The 16,878-nt window shown below is 45.7% G+C and overlaps 10 protein-coding genes across 10 annotated transcripts; 3 read left to right on the top strand and 7 right to left on the bottom strand.

Annotated features, from left to right (window-relative positions):
* The first annotated feature begins 89 nt into the window (after positions 1–89).
* On the top strand, positions 90–1,323 carry F5Y00DRAFT_164156 (NAD(P)-binding protein). Its single transcript, XM_048004755.1, has 2 exons — positions 90–499; positions 556–1,323. The coding sequence occupies exons 1-2, from the start codon at positions 209–211 to the stop codon at positions 1,045–1,047; spliced, it is 783 nt and encodes a 260-aa protein (XP_047861631.1). The 5' UTR covers positions 90–208; the 3' UTR covers positions 1,048–1,323.
* Positions 1,324–2,371: 1,048 nt separating this feature from the next.
* F5Y00DRAFT_164149 (uncharacterized protein) lies at positions 2,372–3,187 on the bottom strand. Its single transcript, XM_048004754.1, has one exon. It carries the CDS (start codon positions 2,901–2,903, stop codon positions 2,439–2,441), a length of 465 nt encoding a protein of 154 aa, XP_047861630.1. The 5' UTR covers positions 2,904–3,187; the 3' UTR covers positions 2,372–2,438.
* Positions 3,188–4,075: 888 nt separating this feature from the next.
* On the bottom strand, positions 4,076–5,020 carry F5Y00DRAFT_245791 (uncharacterized protein). Its single transcript, XM_048009026.1, has 2 exons — positions 4,334–5,020; positions 4,076–4,278 (listed from the first exon to the last, which is right to left on the bottom strand). The coding sequence occupies exons 1-2, from the start codon at positions 4,564–4,566 to the stop codon at positions 4,185–4,187; spliced, it is 327 nt and encodes a 108-aa protein (XP_047861629.1). The 5' UTR covers positions 4,567–5,020; the 3' UTR covers positions 4,076–4,184.
* On the bottom strand, positions 5,015–7,161 carry F5Y00DRAFT_245789 (FAD-binding domain-containing protein). The gene has a single exon (XM_048009025.1). It carries the CDS (start codon positions 6,847–6,849, stop codon positions 5,062–5,064), a length of 1,788 nt encoding a protein of 595 aa, XP_047861628.1. The 5' UTR covers positions 6,850–7,161; the 3' UTR covers positions 5,015–5,061.
* An 877-nt stretch (positions 7,162–8,038) lies between these two features.
* F5Y00DRAFT_255137 (cytochrome P450) lies at positions 8,039–9,993 on the top strand (the record flags this gene model as incomplete). The annotated part of the gene is made up of 8 exons (XM_048010263.1): positions 8,039–8,255; positions 8,305–8,626; positions 8,679–8,827; positions 8,883–8,998; positions 9,049–9,192; positions 9,252–9,499; positions 9,553–9,702; positions 9,762–9,993. The coding sequence occupies 8 exons, from the start codon at positions 8,039–8,041 to the stop codon at positions 9,991–9,993; spliced, it is 1,578 nt and encodes a 525-aa protein (XP_047861627.1).
* F5Y00DRAFT_164107 (uncharacterized protein) lies at positions 9,954–11,588 on the bottom strand. The gene has a single exon (XM_048004753.1). It carries the CDS (start codon positions 11,388–11,390, stop codon positions 10,122–10,124), a length of 1,269 nt encoding a protein of 422 aa, XP_047861626.1. The 5' UTR covers positions 11,391–11,588; the 3' UTR covers positions 9,954–10,121.
* A 64-nt stretch (positions 11,589–11,652) lies between these two features.
* Positions 11,653–12,861, top strand: F5Y00DRAFT_245786 (TIM-barrel-protein domain-containing protein). The gene has a single exon (XM_048009024.1). The coding sequence runs from the start codon at positions 11,920–11,922 to the stop codon at positions 12,754–12,756; it is 837 nt and encodes a 278-aa protein (XP_047861625.1). The 5' UTR covers positions 11,653–11,919; the 3' UTR covers positions 12,757–12,861.
* On the bottom strand, positions 12,784–13,890 carry F5Y00DRAFT_164101 (uncharacterized protein). The gene is made up of 2 exons (XM_048004752.1): positions 13,255–13,890; positions 12,784–13,177 (listed from the first exon to the last, which is right to left on the bottom strand). The coding sequence occupies exons 1-2, from the start codon at positions 13,615–13,617 to the stop codon at positions 12,812–12,814; spliced, it is 729 nt and encodes a 242-aa protein (XP_047861624.1). The 5' UTR covers positions 13,618–13,890; the 3' UTR covers positions 12,784–12,811.
* A 186-nt stretch (positions 13,891–14,076) lies between these two features.
* On the bottom strand, positions 14,077–14,640 carry F5Y00DRAFT_272727 (uncharacterized protein; the record flags this gene model as incomplete). The annotated part of the gene is made up of 1 exon (XM_048013040.1): positions 14,077–14,640. The coding sequence occupies one exon, from the start codon at positions 14,638–14,640 to the stop codon at positions 14,077–14,079; it is 564 nt and encodes a 187-aa protein (XP_047861623.1).
* Positions 14,641–15,820: 1,180 nt separating this feature from the next.
* Positions 15,821–16,651, bottom strand: F5Y00DRAFT_272726 (uncharacterized protein; the record flags this gene model as incomplete). Its single annotated transcript, XM_048013039.1, has 1 exon — positions 15,821–16,651. The coding sequence occupies one exon, from the start codon at positions 16,649–16,651 to the stop codon at positions 15,821–15,823; it is 831 nt and encodes a 276-aa protein (XP_047861622.1).
* Positions 16,652–16,878: the final 227 nt, after the last annotated feature.

Below are 16,878 nucleotides of genomic sequence, written 5' to 3'. Positions count from 1 at the left end.
ATATTATCGTTCAACTGTGCCTCTCAATGACGCAAGGGAAATTCATCGCGTGATGTGGGGTTAAGGGGTATGAATAATGACATAGACAAGCACGCCATATGTTAGGAGGTGTAAGGTGGATTAGAGCTTTATTAAGTATTTCAGTAGATACAGGCCATATTCATACTCCCATAGCTGGTTCTAACTTGACAGGTAGTTAATCACAGCAATGTCGTCTCTTCACCACGTTCTCTTACTCGGCGGTAGCGGCAAGGTTGCTCAGCTACTAACACCCTTACTCCTCCAGCGATCATGGAATGTCACTAGCATTATCCACGACCCCGCGCGGGTCACAAGCCTAGAGAAGCTCGGACAAGGCCAGAAAGGGAACCTGAACGTTTTAGTCCGTAGCTTAGAGGAAGTCACGAGCGAAGCTCAGGCTAAGAGCATCATAGATGAAGTGAAGCCAGACTATGTGGTATGGAGTGCTGGTGCCGCGGGCAAAGGGGGGCCAGAGAGGGTATTAAAACTACTTGACATTAAGTTTCTATGTCGTCGTTGCTAACTCTTCGTTAGACGTTCAAGATTGATCGTGATGCCGCAATTCACTTCATCCGCGCATCAGCCGCGACATCATCAATCACCAAGTTCGTCATGATTTCCTACCTTGGGTCTCGGTTAAAGAAGGCTCCATGGTGGTCTGAAGAGGTCTGGCAGAATATTCAAGAAACGAATAACGGCGTTTTGAAAACATACTATCAAGCTAAGATAGCAGCCGATCAGGTATTATACGAGGAAGGGAAGAAGAGAAAAGACTTTGCCGCGATCAATCTTCGCCCAGGCACATTGACATTAGAGCCGGCGGGTAAAGTTAAGCTTGGAAAACTTCCCGTCTTGGGTTCTGCAAGCCGTGCGTCTGTCGCGCAGATAACCGCGTTATTGCTGGACGCCTCCAACGTCAAGAGCGGCTGGCTCGACCTCATCGACGGCGACGAGGATCCAGAGGCCGCTGTTAAGCGATGTGTCGAGGAGGGAGTAGACGCTGCTGAAGGCGAGCCATTTTACTGAAGAGTGGCAGTTCATGTTTAATACGGCCTAGAACTTCGCATTAGTAAAAGGCCATTGAGGATGGTTTTTAAGTAGTCGGAAAAGCAAGAAAATCAAGAGCCATTCTATAGGCAACGGCTTTGAAAGGAATACATGGTTGAGGGTTATACCGTTGAAAATGTAATAATATCAGTCGCAGTACCAAGCCTGTTGGTCTGGTGACGTTTATGGTGTTACGGGGAATTGCAGTCCAATTACTATCTACCATAACCTATAAACCTATAACATTTAGTTGCCGTGTCGACTATACTTAACCCTTACTGCCAAACCGTAGTATATGAGCACCAGGCTTCATTTATGCGCTGCACATTGTTTCCTCCAAGCGACGGTAAGGACAGCGCCAAGCATGACAACATTTAGCGTCGTAAGACCCGCAAGGAACTGTATCTCAGAAGCCATGGTAATAATAGAAATAGATTCCATGATGAGACTAACCAGAAATCTTACCTATGCTCCTATTTCTCGTCCTAGAGTGGCTTCTGAGTCCCTGATTATTTTGTTTTTGTTACGGTATAACGCGAATCCAAATTCCCCTAAAACTTCTCTTGAACTTCACACATCTCTCTTATGACATCTAGTAGCGGCGGTGGGGTTAAATATAAGGAAGCCTAGCGTAAAGAAAAGAAATTATCATAGCCGACCTGAGATAGCTTCTCAAAGAGAAAATGGGCACAATGCATTCTTTATCGTCACAGATAAAAGCTCTTTTATGGTGGAGTCAAGGCTATTATAAGTACCTAAGCTTCATAATCTATTATTATGATCTCGATAACAATAAGAGGATAATGATCAGTTAGTTGTCTCATCGCATTAGAGGTAGGTATCTGTTATCAAAAGCTCATCGAGAAAATCGGGGGTGTTCCGTGGTTGTGGGTTTATTCGGGCGTTTGAGAACGTGGCTAATACCGTACGGAATATGAAGTCTGCCTACGTGCTGCGAATTAAGGCGTCAACAATGTATAGCATGTAATATTTACTTAAGTTAAAGAAACCCATTAATTGGGTGGGCACTCAGCTCAGGAGCAGTACACTAACATGTCAAGCCGGTAGGATGGTATGGGCAATAAAGGAGAAAAATACTTGCAATTATCACATGAATCAGAACTTATTGAATATTGTAACTATAGGGGCGTTCAAATTGTATCTTTCATTAATAACGCGAACGATGCAAACGATGCGATAAAAAAAGAATCTTTATTTTTACATGAAGAGCTATGAGCCTATCTGCCCGAAACCATGGGCAACCTTCTTCTACCAAACGTACAGGTGATTTGGGATGATGCTAAAATGGACCTCCTAACAAATCATACACTACCTAAAGTGTAGCCGAAGATATAAAGAAAGTCCATAGCTTAAGCTGTGAAGAATCGTGCGTTCTTACCGGTGCCTCTCATCTCAAGACCTACCGGGGTAGCACAAGTCAAAATCTCATCATGGACTTGAATAAAATCCCAATCGTTAAGCTCAACTTCATTATGCATAGTACCGAGACCCGCGCCGATTGAGCACTCGCAAATCAGTTTCGTGCCGTCCATGTGGCAAGGGTCGCACGAACCGCCAAACCCGCCATTTGCTCTGTGGTTCAGCGAACCCAAGTAGTTGGCAAGGCATGAATTGAGGTCAAGTTGGTAATCGGCGCGAGATCCATATCCGGGCTTGTCGCAATTAGCATGGAGAACATGCCCTTCCGTCAAGTGGATATCAGTACATTTCGACCTGCCAAGGGTGGTCTTATAGATGTCGGCTACTTCAAATGCCGAGACGGTGGCGAGGATAGGCAGAATTGCCAAAGTGGTGGAGGCGAAGCTTGTCTTCATGATTGCCACGATAATATTCGTTATTAGTTGTTGGGAGGTTTTTGGTTATTGGTGTTGTTGTATGGGGTTCAACATCATACAAGACGTGCTGGCCGAAGTGGAAGACGAGGTTTTTATATCAACATTATTGAGAGGATCCAAGATGAATCGCAAGTGACCATGTTTCTTTTTGACTAAGAGTCAAAGAGTGAGTCGGACTTTGCCATTGTAAACCATTTGACAACAATAATAGAGCGGCCCCATGATTAATGGATTCAATAAGGAGACAATGCAGATTCATTGTCCAGTGTTGTCGAATAACCCTCTCTCAGAGCAGCTAAGGACGTGGTTTGACAATACCGATGTCTACTAGCTCGTTCCCTAGAAAATATTCACTAGCAGATACAACCAGAGACGAACAGATTGTTAAATCTAGCAAGCGCCTGTTGTGACTTTCTGTCTATTGCCCCTGGAAGACCGGGAGAAGCACAACTGCATCGCTTACATGCCGACACATGTGTACTTAGCATTGACTATACCGAAATGGAATTGCAAGCATTTTGAGCTAGTCAAGGTTGTTGAGATTGTCTTCAATCCTTATTCTGTTCCGTTGTTATCGCATCCAACGCGGTTCTCTTAGGTAGTGTCTTCGGCTCATGGCCTAAAACAAGTCGATCGAATAAATAATACGACGTCACCAGCAAGATTGGCATAGCAACCATCAGCTGGGTATATTTTCTAGCAGCTCTCTTGTACTCTGGACTTGAGGGGTTCACTCGAGTAGGTGTTGGTAAGATGGGTCTCGGCGGGGGTTGCGCTCGTTGCGCGACTGGTTGGGGGCTTGCTGCGGGCCTGGAACTGGGAGTCGTCGCCATGTTGGAGATTTAGGGTATACGTTTAATTCAGTAGGAGGTAGACACCTAAGTTATCGAGCCGTGGCGAAGAAGAATGCTGATCCGGTTGACGTTCTCTGTCTTTGTCTGGAATCTAAGAGATAACTCTTCTTTTAAGTGTCGAGCGCAAAAAACAGCCCACTAAGAACTCCCCACTATTAATCCGTAATAAGATTTCCAATGGGACCGTTTGAATTTTACTAATCATGATCACGTAATGATATATGTGGATCACTTTATCTAATCAGCTAATACGACTACGATATGTCCTACGCACTTTTAACCCAACTTAAACACAACTTAAACACAACATGTAGCATTTCTATCATCATCACTAGTAAAATAGATAAAGCTTTCCATACGCTTTTCCTATCATATACCTTCTGAATTTTGATAGTATTCTTCTAATTTAGCTACGACCATCAGGTAAACCTGCTTCACAAGTTCCACTAGTCAAGCAACGATTTGCAACTGAGCCGTCCTCCGCAAACGTCAACCAGGCCCTATTCGCACATGTATCAGTATGAAATACGCGATAACTCTATTCTAGTAACTTACGACACGGGCAAAGCTGGTGGAGGCGCGAATGGCCCTTGGTGCCAACAACAATACCAACCAAGACCTGGCAAAGTCGCATTGGTGTATGTAGAGTCGATGTCTGTACATAAGTTTGCTGACAAGAACTTTCGCTGGAGACAAAGATCGGTCTCAGGGGGGTCTGCTTGAGGCGTAGGAGTCGAAGTCGCGAACGCGACGATAGTAGCGAGAGTTGCGATGGTAGGAACACGCATTTTGGAAGCCTTTGAGATAGATATGATATGATCACGTCTAATCGACTAGGATAATGTTTGGCGTGGTAAAACTATCGTATTTCGTGTCTTTCAATCGCAAGTTTGTCGAGGCTTTATATACACGAGTATACACGAGCTTTTAGCCAGAACAAGTTATCAGCTTCCTATTAATCGCAAGCCAAGACCGGCTCGGCAAATAGCAACGCCTGTGGAGTGGTGCTATCTTCTATAACATCCCCTCAAAACCTCGTATTGAAGACTGAATGCAACTCGACCCTTGCCATCGCCTAGCTTGCCATACGCTTTCGCAATAATTCGGGGAACTTGACCGCCGAAACGAATAGAAACGAATAGACGCCGGATATCTCATACTAAATTCTACGACTTCGATATCAGATATCATCGGCGTGGTGATGTTATCTAGACTCCAAAAGAAGCTTAAGGGGGCTTTACGTCTCAATCAGGAATCTATAATTCTAGATAAACTCTTCTAATTCATACATATCGCCTTATTAAGTCAGGTACGTCAAAACCCCAAATACTAGGCTTCGTACACAACCTCCCATCTACCCGTTCATCCCATCGATCGCTTCCTACGGCTGTCTTAGCGTAGAAGATGTCATCAGGGTCGTACTTCTGCTTGATAGCTAGAAGCTTCTCATAATGAGCACCGTAAAATGTAGTTTTGAAGTCAGGCTCCTGGAAGTCAGCTTCGCTAAGATAGCCGGCCCCATTAGGGGTAATAGCCTTTAGTTCTGGCAAGAGTTTGTATGTTATTTGATCTTGTGCTGCCTTGGTCGCTGCCCAGTCGGTGTAGTTGAGCGGCGCGCCCACGACAGCGCTGAAAAGAGTCTTGCGGAAGTAAGGATTGGCAGCAACATCGCTGGGTGACGAAACGGCATTGGCAACATTGAAAGAGACCCCAGACATGAGTGCTTGTGAGCTTACAGTGCGTACAGCATTTACCAAAGCATCAGTGCTATCCTGGTCTTGCACAAGCTCGCGGGGCATCAGACGACCACCCATAGTAAAGTCCGACACGTTCCACATAGGGGGTATGGAATTGTAACTTTCGATAAAACCAGGATAATCGGCGGAAGAATATTGATACTGAAGCCCAAGTTGATCCATCTTTTCCCTCGTAGGTTGAAGATACCCGTCTAATTCCGCGGCGTGTAAGCCTGCGACCATTGCCGGTATGATCATGAACCCAAAGGGAGCGGCGACCCATACGACCCAAGCGCCAGCGTCGACAAGGCTGGGCAATGACTGAAAGAACGTTCCTAACGAAGAGTAAATGGCATCCGTATTATTACCATCGTTGAAGACGTTCATATAGGCGGCCGAGAAAAAGGTGTCCGGATGTGCCTTGACGGTCACGGAAACTACAATGCCGAAAGTGCCTCCACCACCGCCGCGTAAAGCCCAGAAAAGATCTGTATTCTCGGCCGGGCTGGCAGTAATGAGGTCTCCAGATGCGGTCACAACTTCCCAGGACAATGCCTGATCCGCGGCGAGGCCATATTTAGACGACAAAATGGAGATGCCACCGCCTTGTATATAGCCTCCAGCCAGACCAACGTTTGGACAATTGCCGCCGACCACCATAAGGCCATGGGAACTGGCGAATTTGTAAGCTTCAATATTTTCGATACCGGCGCCCATTTTCAAAGCAGGACCTTGATAATCAGATTGTGGGAATTCATATTTGGGGATATGCTCCATAGATTTCATGTGACGAGTCCAAACCGCCAGAGCGTATGCTCCTGTTGATTTACCCAAATAATCATGACCAGTATTGCGAATAACGAGGCGAATGTTATGGCGCTTAACAAAGCGAATAGCAGCTTGTAAATCGGAAGCAGATGTAGCATTAATAGTATATTCGGCATGATATCCAAGGCCGCACGGAGAATCTGGGTCTAGAAAGGGGTTGCAACTGTTGTTGGTAAACTGATAGGCCATGGGCGATGATGGCGAGACTAGGTGTGTCTCAGGGAAGAACCACGTATCGCGTAACGCATCGCACTTCTCTTGGTCATACGTATCAGTTCCATCTAGAGAAGAGTGGTGACAAGGAGCCGCAAGAGGTATGTTAGCAATCAGCTTCCCCTGAACTGTCCGATTCAATCCGTTCCAATCATCCTCACTTGGCCATGAAGGATCACCGGGGATAGACCGACATTGACCAACGTCGCCATAGTTGCTGTTACGAACTCCAACAGCAACAGCAACTATAAGGACAGTTAGGGGGACGAGGCCAATAGACCAACGAGCGGTCATGATAGGTAGTATAGGAAGAGTTACAAAGAGACAAGGGTAATCCAGTTAGTTGGGACAATAATACAACACTAGACGTAGCTCTTTAACAATCCCAATGCATTATGTTAAAGAAGGCTTGAAGATGTAAGAGTGTTAGAAAGGAGTAGAATAGGACTTCACGTTGTTTAAGAGTTGATATCGAGTATTTGATATTCAGTGCATTAGTCACTAATGATATGCCTGACCGGTTCAGCCGAAGACTATAATCCTGTGCCAGGATGGCACATATGATGTAAAGGTCTTAACTGGATAGAGTTAAATAATACAACCAACACCACCACACTAAGGATGCTTGACATGGTGTACATCAAAGCTAAGATCCACACTATGTATAGCCCGAGAGATGGTTTATCTTGGGATAGCTGGTAATTAATAATCAGACATAAATGTAGAATAGTTATAAGCGGGGAACTGTGGATAATAAGAAACAACGAGATCCTGTATCTTGTCATGATAGTTAGCTGAGCGTGTAAGACACTATATAACTGGATGGGTTTTTAGTGCTCATTCCCACTCATGCCCGAAAAAGTCCTATGTAGCCTGATCTCGCATATTCATAAGTTGCGGTGAGATATAATTCTTCATGCCCGTGCCGCTCAAAGTCCATCCTTCCACTCTCGTTGTTGCTGGTTGTTGGGCGTACCCAGGAGGTTGTTGGCTTATATAGTGAAACCATCTACCAATCGGGAATCTGATTCTGAATTGGCGCGAGCCCCTGTAGATATTCCTATGTACATGGCTGTATTACGTGGCTTGCGTGGCGCGTCTTCAATAACCAACACAGATTGTATTGTACGAGTTATTTGTTCAAGGCTACATTATTGGTAGGGGACTTCGGTAGCGGCGGGGTATAGGGCTGGGATTCAGGGGCAGAGGGGTATTCTGCGGACAACGAGTTGACCCCATCTTCGTCTCTCGTCACAAACGAAGAGCATTAATATCCACGTTCTTAAACATTCACCTAAACTAGTTTATGGCAGCAACTAGTTTCGAGCCATAACTCAATCTGAAGTTCACACTACTCGGGTTACCTGATATGGAAATAGCGAGATAATCCTCAACTAAGAACGAAGACGACTAGGGCTATGATTATGTACACGTAAAGGAGGGGCCACCCCAAACTCAAGAGATCTTAGCAGCACTATCCAAAATGGACAATTCCAAATCATTCGTCGAATCGCCTACAAGCCTAGGCGTAGTGCTTATTGTCACTGGGGTATTTCTTTATAGTGCATTTAGAATTCTGTATCGAAAGTTTCCATATCCACTTCCACCGTCTCCTCCAGCGGAGCCCATCCTTGGGCATTTCAGGAGGTTACCAACAGAAAATGCCCACTTTAAGCATATGGAGTATGCTAAGCAGTATGGTGAGTAAGTTGCTCAATTTTCACGTTGTAGCTACTAAATAGATTCTAGGCTCCGATATCATCTATTTCAATGTGTTGGGTAACCATATGGTTGTCCTTAACACTCAGAAGGCTGCGAATGAGCTTCTGGATAAGCGCGGTGCCAACTACCAAGACAGGCCTAGATTTGTCTTGTTTGATGTTATGGGATGGGGTCTGACCTTAACTTTCCTTCCATACGGACCAAGATTTCGTTTACATCGTTCCGTCTTACAAACGGGTTTCACGAAGACGGCGATCACGAACTATAGGCCAATTCAGGAAGATGAAGCGAGGCAAGCAGTTTCAAGAATTCTCAAACGCCCAGAAGCTTGGGACTTTTCACTTCGGCGGTAAGTATGGCGATGTTTTAGTGTCATGTTCCACAGCTGATATAGAGCGAAGCTTTGCTTCCGCGATAGTTCTTCGTATCGGATTTGGCGTTACTGTTAGATCAGATGACGACCCCTATATTAAAATCGCGATAGATGCTAATATGGCGACTGGAGGAGGAGGAAATCCAGGAACTGCCTTAGTCGACTATCTACCATCATGTATGCGCGCCCTGGTGAGAAGACACCACGGAAGCCCAACTAACAAGTCATAAAGTTCGATATATCCCACAATTTCTTAATTTTTCAAGAAGCTTGCAACATGCGCGAAAATGGGGATGGGCCATTCAAAACTTACACGATATTCCATTTTCAGCCATCAAAAAGGAGTTTGTAGGTCCTTATACGACGTTGCTTTTCACGGCATCGCTAACACAAGAAAGGACGAAGGGACGGCCAACCCATCATTCGCATATTCACTCCTCACTAAGTATAAAGAAAACGAGGAGGAAGGTATTGCTAATGAACTTACACTTCAAGATATCCAGGGTGCATCTGGCGCTGTTTTTATCGCAGGTTCTAACACAGTAAGTTTTACCTGGGTACCCATCAAGGCAAGATTGCAATAGCTCACAATATTTCTTAGACCTTCGCTACGACGACTATTGCTATCCTGAACATGATGTTAAATCCCGAAGTTTTTCAAAAAGCGAGAGCCGAGATTGATAGGGTAGTTGGAACAGAAAGACTACCTACGTTCCAAGACAGGCCAAATTTGCGTTACATTGACTATTTAGTCGAGGAAGTCTCAAGATGGAGACCCTTATCGCCAATTGGAATACCTCATAGGTCCCTAGAAGACGACATTTACAACGGAATGTTTATCCCTAAAGGGCATGTAGTTAGTCCGGAAGTTAGTGTAGAGTGTTCGCTAACTAGCCTCCCAGGACCGTGGTCTATTATAACACATTCGCTATGTCCAGAGACTCCAATGTGTATAAGGACCCCGAGAAGTTCAACCCGGATAGATACATCCCAAAGGAAGAAGGCGGGGATGGCGAGCCTCTGCTCGTTGGCCCATTTGGCTTCGGTCGCAGGCAAGTGTTAAATACACCTGATCGTATTGCTACGTGTGGATCTCTAATAAGCAATATAGAGTATGCGTCGGACGCCACTTAGCACAAGCATCGGTGTGGATAATTATGGCGACTCTCATAGCCACCACTGACATATCGAAACCTATCGGGACAGACGGAAAGCCCATTGAACAAACTATCCAATTCAGTACCGGACTATCAAGCCATCCTGGCAAGCTCGATGTAGTTTTCAGACCCAGATCTGAGAAGGCTGAAAGACTTCTTGCTGAGGCGGTTAAGGATGCTCGGTAACCTAAGGACTTGTGGATAACTTTTACGGCTGATTCTATGAAGTTGGAGAATCATTTTGGTATGATCCTACGGGGTTTCTACCTGGATTGCCGTGGATAGCCATAGTTTATCGCTCGTCATTTCTGATTTTATCCCTTCAGCTCAATAAGCTCCCTGAGCCTTTTAGCTATACTGTCTGACCAACCTGGGTCGTTGATATCAGTATCAAGCTCATTGACCGATATCCCACTCCCTTCAAGACCATTCTTGATGGCCGTAAATAACGCCTCGTCAGATACCTTGTCGTAAAATGCCTGTCCTTGTACATCAAGAGCGCTAACGCCCCTCAAAGGAAGCCATACTTCCGTAAATTCGGGCCTAGTACAGTTCTCCTTAAGTCTCTGCGCTATTCTCCTCCCCAGCTCGTCGCATTCTTGCTCTGTCGTTCGAACTATGGTTACCGAAGGAGTGTGCTCGACGAGTTTTCTCTCTCGAAATTTCTTTGGCATAGTGTCCATAGGTCCGAAGTTTATCATATCCAGAGCACCAACGCTGACTATCTGAGGCAAGCCTGCTCTGGCAGCAGCCATCAATCTGCTACTGCCCGCGCTGAACACCCCGCCGGCTAGTTCATCGGCCAGCTCGGTGGTAGTCAGATCTAGGATACCGTGGAGTCGACCTTCTGTAGCGAGTCTCTCCATCGCTCTCCCGCCAGACCCCGTAGCATGAAACACATAGACTTCGAATCCGTAGGATTCCAGCCGCTTGCGTGCAGCATTTACCCCTTTTGTGGTGACCCCAAACATCGTAATTCCAATTCCCTTCCTAGTAGTCTCGATATCATTATGGTCGTTGCTAATTCTCTTAGCATATGCCTTAGCCATGCCTGCGATTGCTGCTGCAGCGTTGTCCACTACTGCCTTCAATACCTCATTCAGACCTGCAATATCAACCACACTGTACATCATAGTGATATCAGTCTCTGCGACATAAAAGCTCACATCACTCGAGGCGACAGTGGACACAATCAACTTTGGGAATGTTACAGGAAGCTCTCGCATGACGGCAGAGGCGATACTGGTCCCTCCACTACCACCGAGGCTAATTATAGCATGGATCTCTTCGCGATCTTTGAGCTGCTTAACTGTTTTAATAGCTCCTTTTGTCATAATTTTGATGATGTCACCCCGAGGAAGTGACATGAGAGCATTGTCCCCTCTTTGGAACCCGCTGGCCTTTAATACTTCACATTGCTTGATAGTTATGGCGTCATGTTCTATGATGGATCGGCCCGCATCAATTAGGACGACAGCCAGCGAAGGATCATTCCCAAGAATTCGAGATCTGAGATAGAGAAATTCCTCAAGTTTAGTATCCAGCGTGCCAATCACGGCGATAGAAGTTTTCAATGGAGGCATGGCGGACGTTTCGAGCTTCGAGGTGGTAAAGAGTTAAAAATGATATAAGAAAACATCATCTCTATTTCTTCCTTTTTAATGTATCGTATACCGTTTGGCTACACTTACACAGACATGCCATTCGTTCGTATAAATGTCAATATAGTAACACGAAGCGGGGAAGAAGTTGAATCAGTTGATCATATTGCTTTGTTCTGGTCTCAAGTAAGAAAAAAACAAAACTTTGCAATTACGAATCCTTTCTCCCGGCCTTCAACTGCACCCCACCATAATTATAGGTACCTCCTACGCACAGTACGCGAGTCTCTCAAAGTTAAACTTTAAAGCTACGAAGAGCAAATATAATTGGCCAACCTACCTACGTACTGTACAGAATTATAGTAAGGCACAGTTGAACGCCATTAACCCCTTTAACTCCCCTTATCTTATCCAAAGCCCCTCTCCTTTGTGAGAGGTGAAGACGGGAACTCAAGTCGTACAACATACGCAAGTCGCATCCAAAACTTATACATAGTCGTGACCTGTAATCATGGTATTCTATTCGCGCCAAGAAATTCTCCAACGCCTACGGGAAGTTATCTCTTCTCACCGCCCAATTGTCGGTGCTGGGGCTGGCATTGGTCTTTCCGCCAAATTTGTTGAGGCTGGCGGTGCCGACATTATCGTTATTTACAACTCAGGCCGCTACCGGATGGCTGGTCTAGGCTCTCTTGCAGGTCTGCTGCCTTATGGCGATGCGAACGCCATCGTTGTCGACATGGCCCGCGAGATTTTACCTATCGTTCGACATACGCCCGTCTTCGCCGGCGTCTGCGGAACCGATCCGTTCCGAGACATGCGGCAGTTTTTAAAGCAACTAAAGGAGTTGGGGTTCAGCGGCATTCAGAACTTTCCTACCGTCGGACTCATGGATGGAAACTTCAGGGCCAACCTAGAGGAGACTGCGATGGGTTACGAACTCGAGGTCGAGATGATACGGATTGCTTCTGAGATGGGCCTTGTCACCTCGCCCTACGTATTTAATGCCGAGGAGGCAGTTAGCATGGCAAAGGCCGGTGCTGATATCGTGGTTGCGCACATGGGCCTAACAACTAGTAAGGGTATCGGAGGGAAGACTGGGAAGACTCTAGACGAAAGTGTCAAGTTAATCCAAGATATTAGAGACGCGGTGGTGAAGGTAAAGGAAGATATAATCGTCTTATGTCACGGCGGCCCAATCGCCGAGGTTAAAGATGCGGAGTACGTCCTTTCCCGAACGAAGGGAGTGCATGGATTTTATGGTGCGAGCAGCATGGAACGTATCCCGGTAGAGATCGCAATTACGGAGAATACGAAGAGGTTCAAGGAGATCCATATAGCGGACTAACTTTACGGATATTTATTTCAATCCACTAACCCTCAACGTACCCAGAAACTGTAAGTTAACCGCTTTTCATATAATCAATGCCAGCCTGGAAGATCTTTATAAGAATTTCTGTTTCCTCTATCGTGTTTGGCACATAGAGCATCGTGAAGCCGATGTGGATCCAATCTGTGCCGCTCAAGCGGTGACGTTCCCCCCAACCTTTCGATATGACATCCTCCGCATCTACAAATGACAAGGTGACGTGACCGGACAGATCTGTGCTGTGGATGTGACATATCTCCCGAGAAGACGGGCCGGCCAGAGGCGAAAGCGGGACCGAGCTCTTCGTGAACAGCGCCTGGCCGTGTTTCTCGAGCACTGACGTCCCCCATTCAGTATCTGTGTTGATTTCACACAGCTTATCAAAAGCTTCCAGATACGCCTTGACAGGTGTTTGTTAGCGTGGCTTTTCTTTTATCACGAAATTGCAGAGCGTATAATATCACTTAGTAGATATACCTGCTCGACTGCTGGATCCTGAGGGTGATCGGCATTCCTCTCACGTTGAGGGAACACATAGGGTTTTGCCCTAACCCGGGGACCTAGCCGTATCGGAAGGGTTTCTTTTAGAAATGACTTCTGAGCATTAGCTTTCTGCTGCTCTGTGGCTTTCTTCCATCCAGTGGCTCGCTTCTCGGGGTTTTCATAGAAGCCAGGCTTGATCGTCTCGTTGGTGCCAAACGCCTTAGTCTTACCGACGACAACTTGAGACATGTATCCGGTCCAGTTACGCGATGTACCACCCTGACCCATTGCCTTCCATTGTCGATAATCTTCCATCAAGCCCGCATCCTCCTGCTTCGATGACAAAGTCGAGCCCATTCCAGTAGCTCATACAATTCGGAAGTTCGAGAATCTGTTGCCAAGAAAAAAGACACGGCGGGAATATGCCCACACCAAGTTGCACAATATTCATGAGTAACAGGCGCGTCTCAAGTTATGCTTTTATACCAGACCCTCGAGGTTGTATATGTACCCAGGCAAGCATCTGCCTCTACCTATTCGTGATTCTGTCTTAAATCCGAGACACTCCGAGATAAATCCGAACAGCTCATAGGAAGTCGGCCGAGTTATCCTCATATAATCGGAATTAGGACAAGTCACTTATAAGCTAGGTACCTGTTAATTAACATAGGAAACACAATGCTTTGTTTGAGCTCAACTTACTATATTCAATGACCCGCTCTACTTGGGGGTTTTCTACCTAATTTAACATACCATGAACAGGTTGACCTTACCTTATAGCTGATGCCATTCCAATAATAGGCAATCTAGGCAGGACTAGCCATCAAAATCTCTTAACACCTTCATGTATTCAACAGCCTCGTCAACAGCCCCTTCTACTAATAGTAGCACGTCATAAGCCTCCTGGGGGGTTACTTCATAACCATCCATGGCGCAACGCATTATGAGATGCTGCATACGGTCTTCGATTTCTGGGTTTTGAATATCCCCAATGGTTTTCACCTTGCGAGGCTTCCACTGGAACGAATAAATTGTGCTCTCATTGTCCCATAGAACCTGAGTGCGATGATAATTCGTCGTTGGCACCGATCTTGCGCGCACTAATGGTGTACCATCTGATCTTACAAAGGATTCGCTGGGATCATCAAACAAATTAACAGCGGGAAAGCTAACATCCTCGACCTCAACCTCAAAGTCAGTGCGTTCAGGTAAGATTATCTTCCCTTGCGGAGTTTTCTTGTTCAACCCGAGTTTCTTAAACAGGGTTCGAAGAAAGCCTACTCGTTTTGCCCCAGACCCTTTTGGCGGCGTCTCAGTCTTTGTTCGGATCAAAGCTTCTCCTACAGTGATTTGGGATGTAGATCCATTGTCGCTCTCCATTTTGTCTTTTGGGTAAAAAGTAATCCGGTTGAAACCTGTACTCTTAATAATCAAAGTTGCCTAGAATGTTAAGAATATGGTGGGTACCCAGGAAGTGGCAGATGCGTGCTACGATGGAATTAATCCGATGAGCTTGATAGTGGCGCGACCTTATATAATACATCAGAACAATCCCATAGTGTACTCATTTTAACGCTGTTTCTATATAAACTGGTCGACCCGCCTCGCCTGTGGATGTTTGTCAACACTTGAGTTGTTACGGGTCACCATCTTTGATCCTATGTCCCACGGAATCAACAAAGAAACACGGTTATGCCCCGACAGTTGGTAACAGAACCAGCTATGAATTTCCGTGCCTGGGAATATATTACTACTATGTAAATAATGGACCGTAGGGTAACCTACAATGCCTTTGTGGCAAAGCAAACTTCGTTTAAACAATATTAAAACATACCTAAAACTATATGAAGACAGACGGCGACAACAATTTAGACCCTATTTACTCCCGCTTTGATAGGATGTGAACAAGAAATAATAACTATGAACTAGATACCTAAGGTCAGACCACTAATAATTTAGCCATGAGCTAAATTGCTGAGGCCAGCTCCGTGACATGGCTGCTATACACTGTAAGGGGCTCTTTGCTTGTTTGGGCCAGTCTAAGTTGTTACAATTACAGGGACTTGAATCTACCTAGGTACCTACATATCTAGCTCTTTGGACTTCAACTAAATCTCACTTGGTTTAGTTATTGTGGTATGTAGACGTGAGTTTTACAAAGCACCATCTCTGTAGGATTGGACAATTAACATCCAAGGGAAACCTTTGCGACGCCATTGGGATTCGAATGTATACTAGACTACCTAATTCGTAGCCCTGGCTCACTCAGCTATAATGGAGCCGCCTCTTCGCCCTTTAGTGGAGTTTGGTACATATTCTATCATCACATTACTCTCAAAACTCGATCTCGAGCGTGGCCATATCAAATTATAGGTATGGCGGCGTCCATATCTCCCTCGATGACGAATTTGGTGGTGTCACAATTCGACTGCGGAACCGTCGTGCATTCTGGTAGTAAGATGGTGTCGCCCCTTGCCGAAAACAAAACCCTTCGTATATGGAACCTCGTCAACCAAACACAGCACAATTAGGCAGCGAGCTCGAGTTTCAATTACGGTACTCACCTCTCCTCGTGGTCATCACATTCCCATTTCTGTTGCAGAGCGAGTTGGCGCTTCGCCTTGTCAAATCTAAACAAAGTCGTCGGATAATCCTCAGGAGGTACCAGATCACTTCCGTACGGGCTAGGGCAGGGCCAATCTTTGTTGGGGTCAATGATTGTGTCGTTGCCAATTGATAGAGATCCTGATATATATGATGCGAAGCAATGAATGGAGAAATCGTTCGCCTCGTTCAGAAAATCGAAACTGACTGAAGCGATAACTCCAGCAATTCCGCCCGGTCCTGGACCTCCAGGGGTATTTAGGTATCCGATACCATAGTCAAAACCATCGACAATCCACTTTGGATGATGTGATGCATCCGCACATTCCGTGTTGGGCCTCCGGTGCATCGTCTTGATATACGCGTTGAAAGTAAGACTATCCTTCTCGGAAAAATCGGTTATCACAGAGCCATTTGCAATAGCCAGAGCTATAGCATCCCTCCCCTCAGGCTCATCCGGTCGCTTGCAGAGGTACCTGTGAGTCACATCAAGATACCCATTAGTTGTTCCCCTGAACATGGTATTAGAGTCCTCGGAATTCTCGTCGCATTCCTGCCACTCGGTTCCCCCTTGCCATTGCCCACTACAGAGTGATGTATAACCATCGAAGCCAGTCGACAGGCGAAACCCGAAATCAGTGTCGTTGTTGGTATCGACGGGCCATTTTTGAATGGAAAATGTCGATAGAGTTCCACACGGAGGGTATGCAGTCTCGCCTTTAGCAGTCGCAGCCAAGGCCGATACAAGCTCAAGGAATATCATGAGGTCAACACCAAGGGCCTTCATTGTGGGTTTAAAGCTTACTGGGATTGATGGTTTCGAATATTTGTGAGAGTAAGTCTTTCTAAATATTATCTCTGGTATTGCTTAATGGAAAATGCTTCGTAGTCGCACCTTAAGACTAGCAGAGTCATCTCAATATTATACATACATCAACTATGAGTCCAATGTCGTAACGGCTAATCAACAGGTTTCTATCAGCGCCGAGCAGCTCAGTGATTGGACTAGGACGC

The sequence above is a fragment of the Daldinia vernicosa genome, assembly GCF_022497035.1.
Source record: "Daldinia vernicosa strain CBS 139.73 unplaced genomic scaffold F5Y00scaffold_53, whole genome shotgun sequence".
Classification (NCBI taxonomy): Eukaryota; Fungi; Ascomycota; class Sordariomycetes; order Xylariales; family Hypoxylaceae; genus Daldinia; species Daldinia vernicosa.
Note: the sequence above shows the minus strand (reverse complement) of the source record. Positions and strands in the feature narration are given on the sequence as shown.

What these genes read in the sequence shown, in the direction of transcription:
- F5Y00DRAFT_245791 (XM_048009026.1), bottom strand. Translation starts at nt 4,566, where the DNA reads ATGCGTGTTCCTACCATCGCAACTCTCGCTACTATCGTCGCGTTCGCG. An exon ending in CCACCAGCTTTGCCCGTGTC is followed by an intron (nt 4,279 to 4,333) that starts GTAAGTTACTAG and finishes ATGTGCGAATAG; the next exon opens with GGCCTGGTTGACGTTTGCGG.
- F5Y00DRAFT_245789 (XM_048009025.1), bottom strand. Translation starts at nt 6,849, where the DNA reads ATGACCGCTCGTTGGTCTATTGGCCTCGTCCCCCTAACTGTCCTTATA.
- F5Y00DRAFT_164107 (XM_048004753.1), bottom strand. Translation starts at nt 11,390, where the DNA reads ATGCCTCCATTGAAAACTTCTATCGCCGTGATTGGCACGCTGGATACT.
- F5Y00DRAFT_164149 (XM_048004754.1), bottom strand. Translation starts at nt 2,903, where the DNA reads ATGAAGACAAGCTTCGCCTCCACCACTTTGGCAATTCTGCCTATCCTC.
- F5Y00DRAFT_164101 (XM_048004752.1), bottom strand. Translation starts at nt 13,617, where the DNA reads ATGGGCTCGACTTTGTCATCGAAGCAGGAGGATGCGGGCTTGATGGAA. An exon ending in AGGATCCAGCAGTCGAGCAG is followed by an intron (nt 13,178 to 13,254) that starts GTATATCTACTA and finishes ACACCTGTCAAG; the next exon opens with GCGTATCTGGAAGCTTTTGA.
- F5Y00DRAFT_245786 (XM_048009024.1), top strand. Translation starts at nt 11,920, where the DNA reads ATGGTATTCTATTCGCGCCAAGAAATTCTCCAACGCCTACGGGAAGTT.
- F5Y00DRAFT_164156 (XM_048004755.1), top strand. Translation starts at nt 209, where the DNA reads ATGTCGTCTCTTCACCACGTTCTCTTACTCGGCGGTAGCGGCAAGGTT. An exon ending in GCAAAGGGGGGCCAGAGAGG is followed by an intron (nt 500 to 555) that starts GTATTAAAACTA and finishes ACTCTTCGTTAG; the next exon opens with ACGTTCAAGATTGATCGTGA.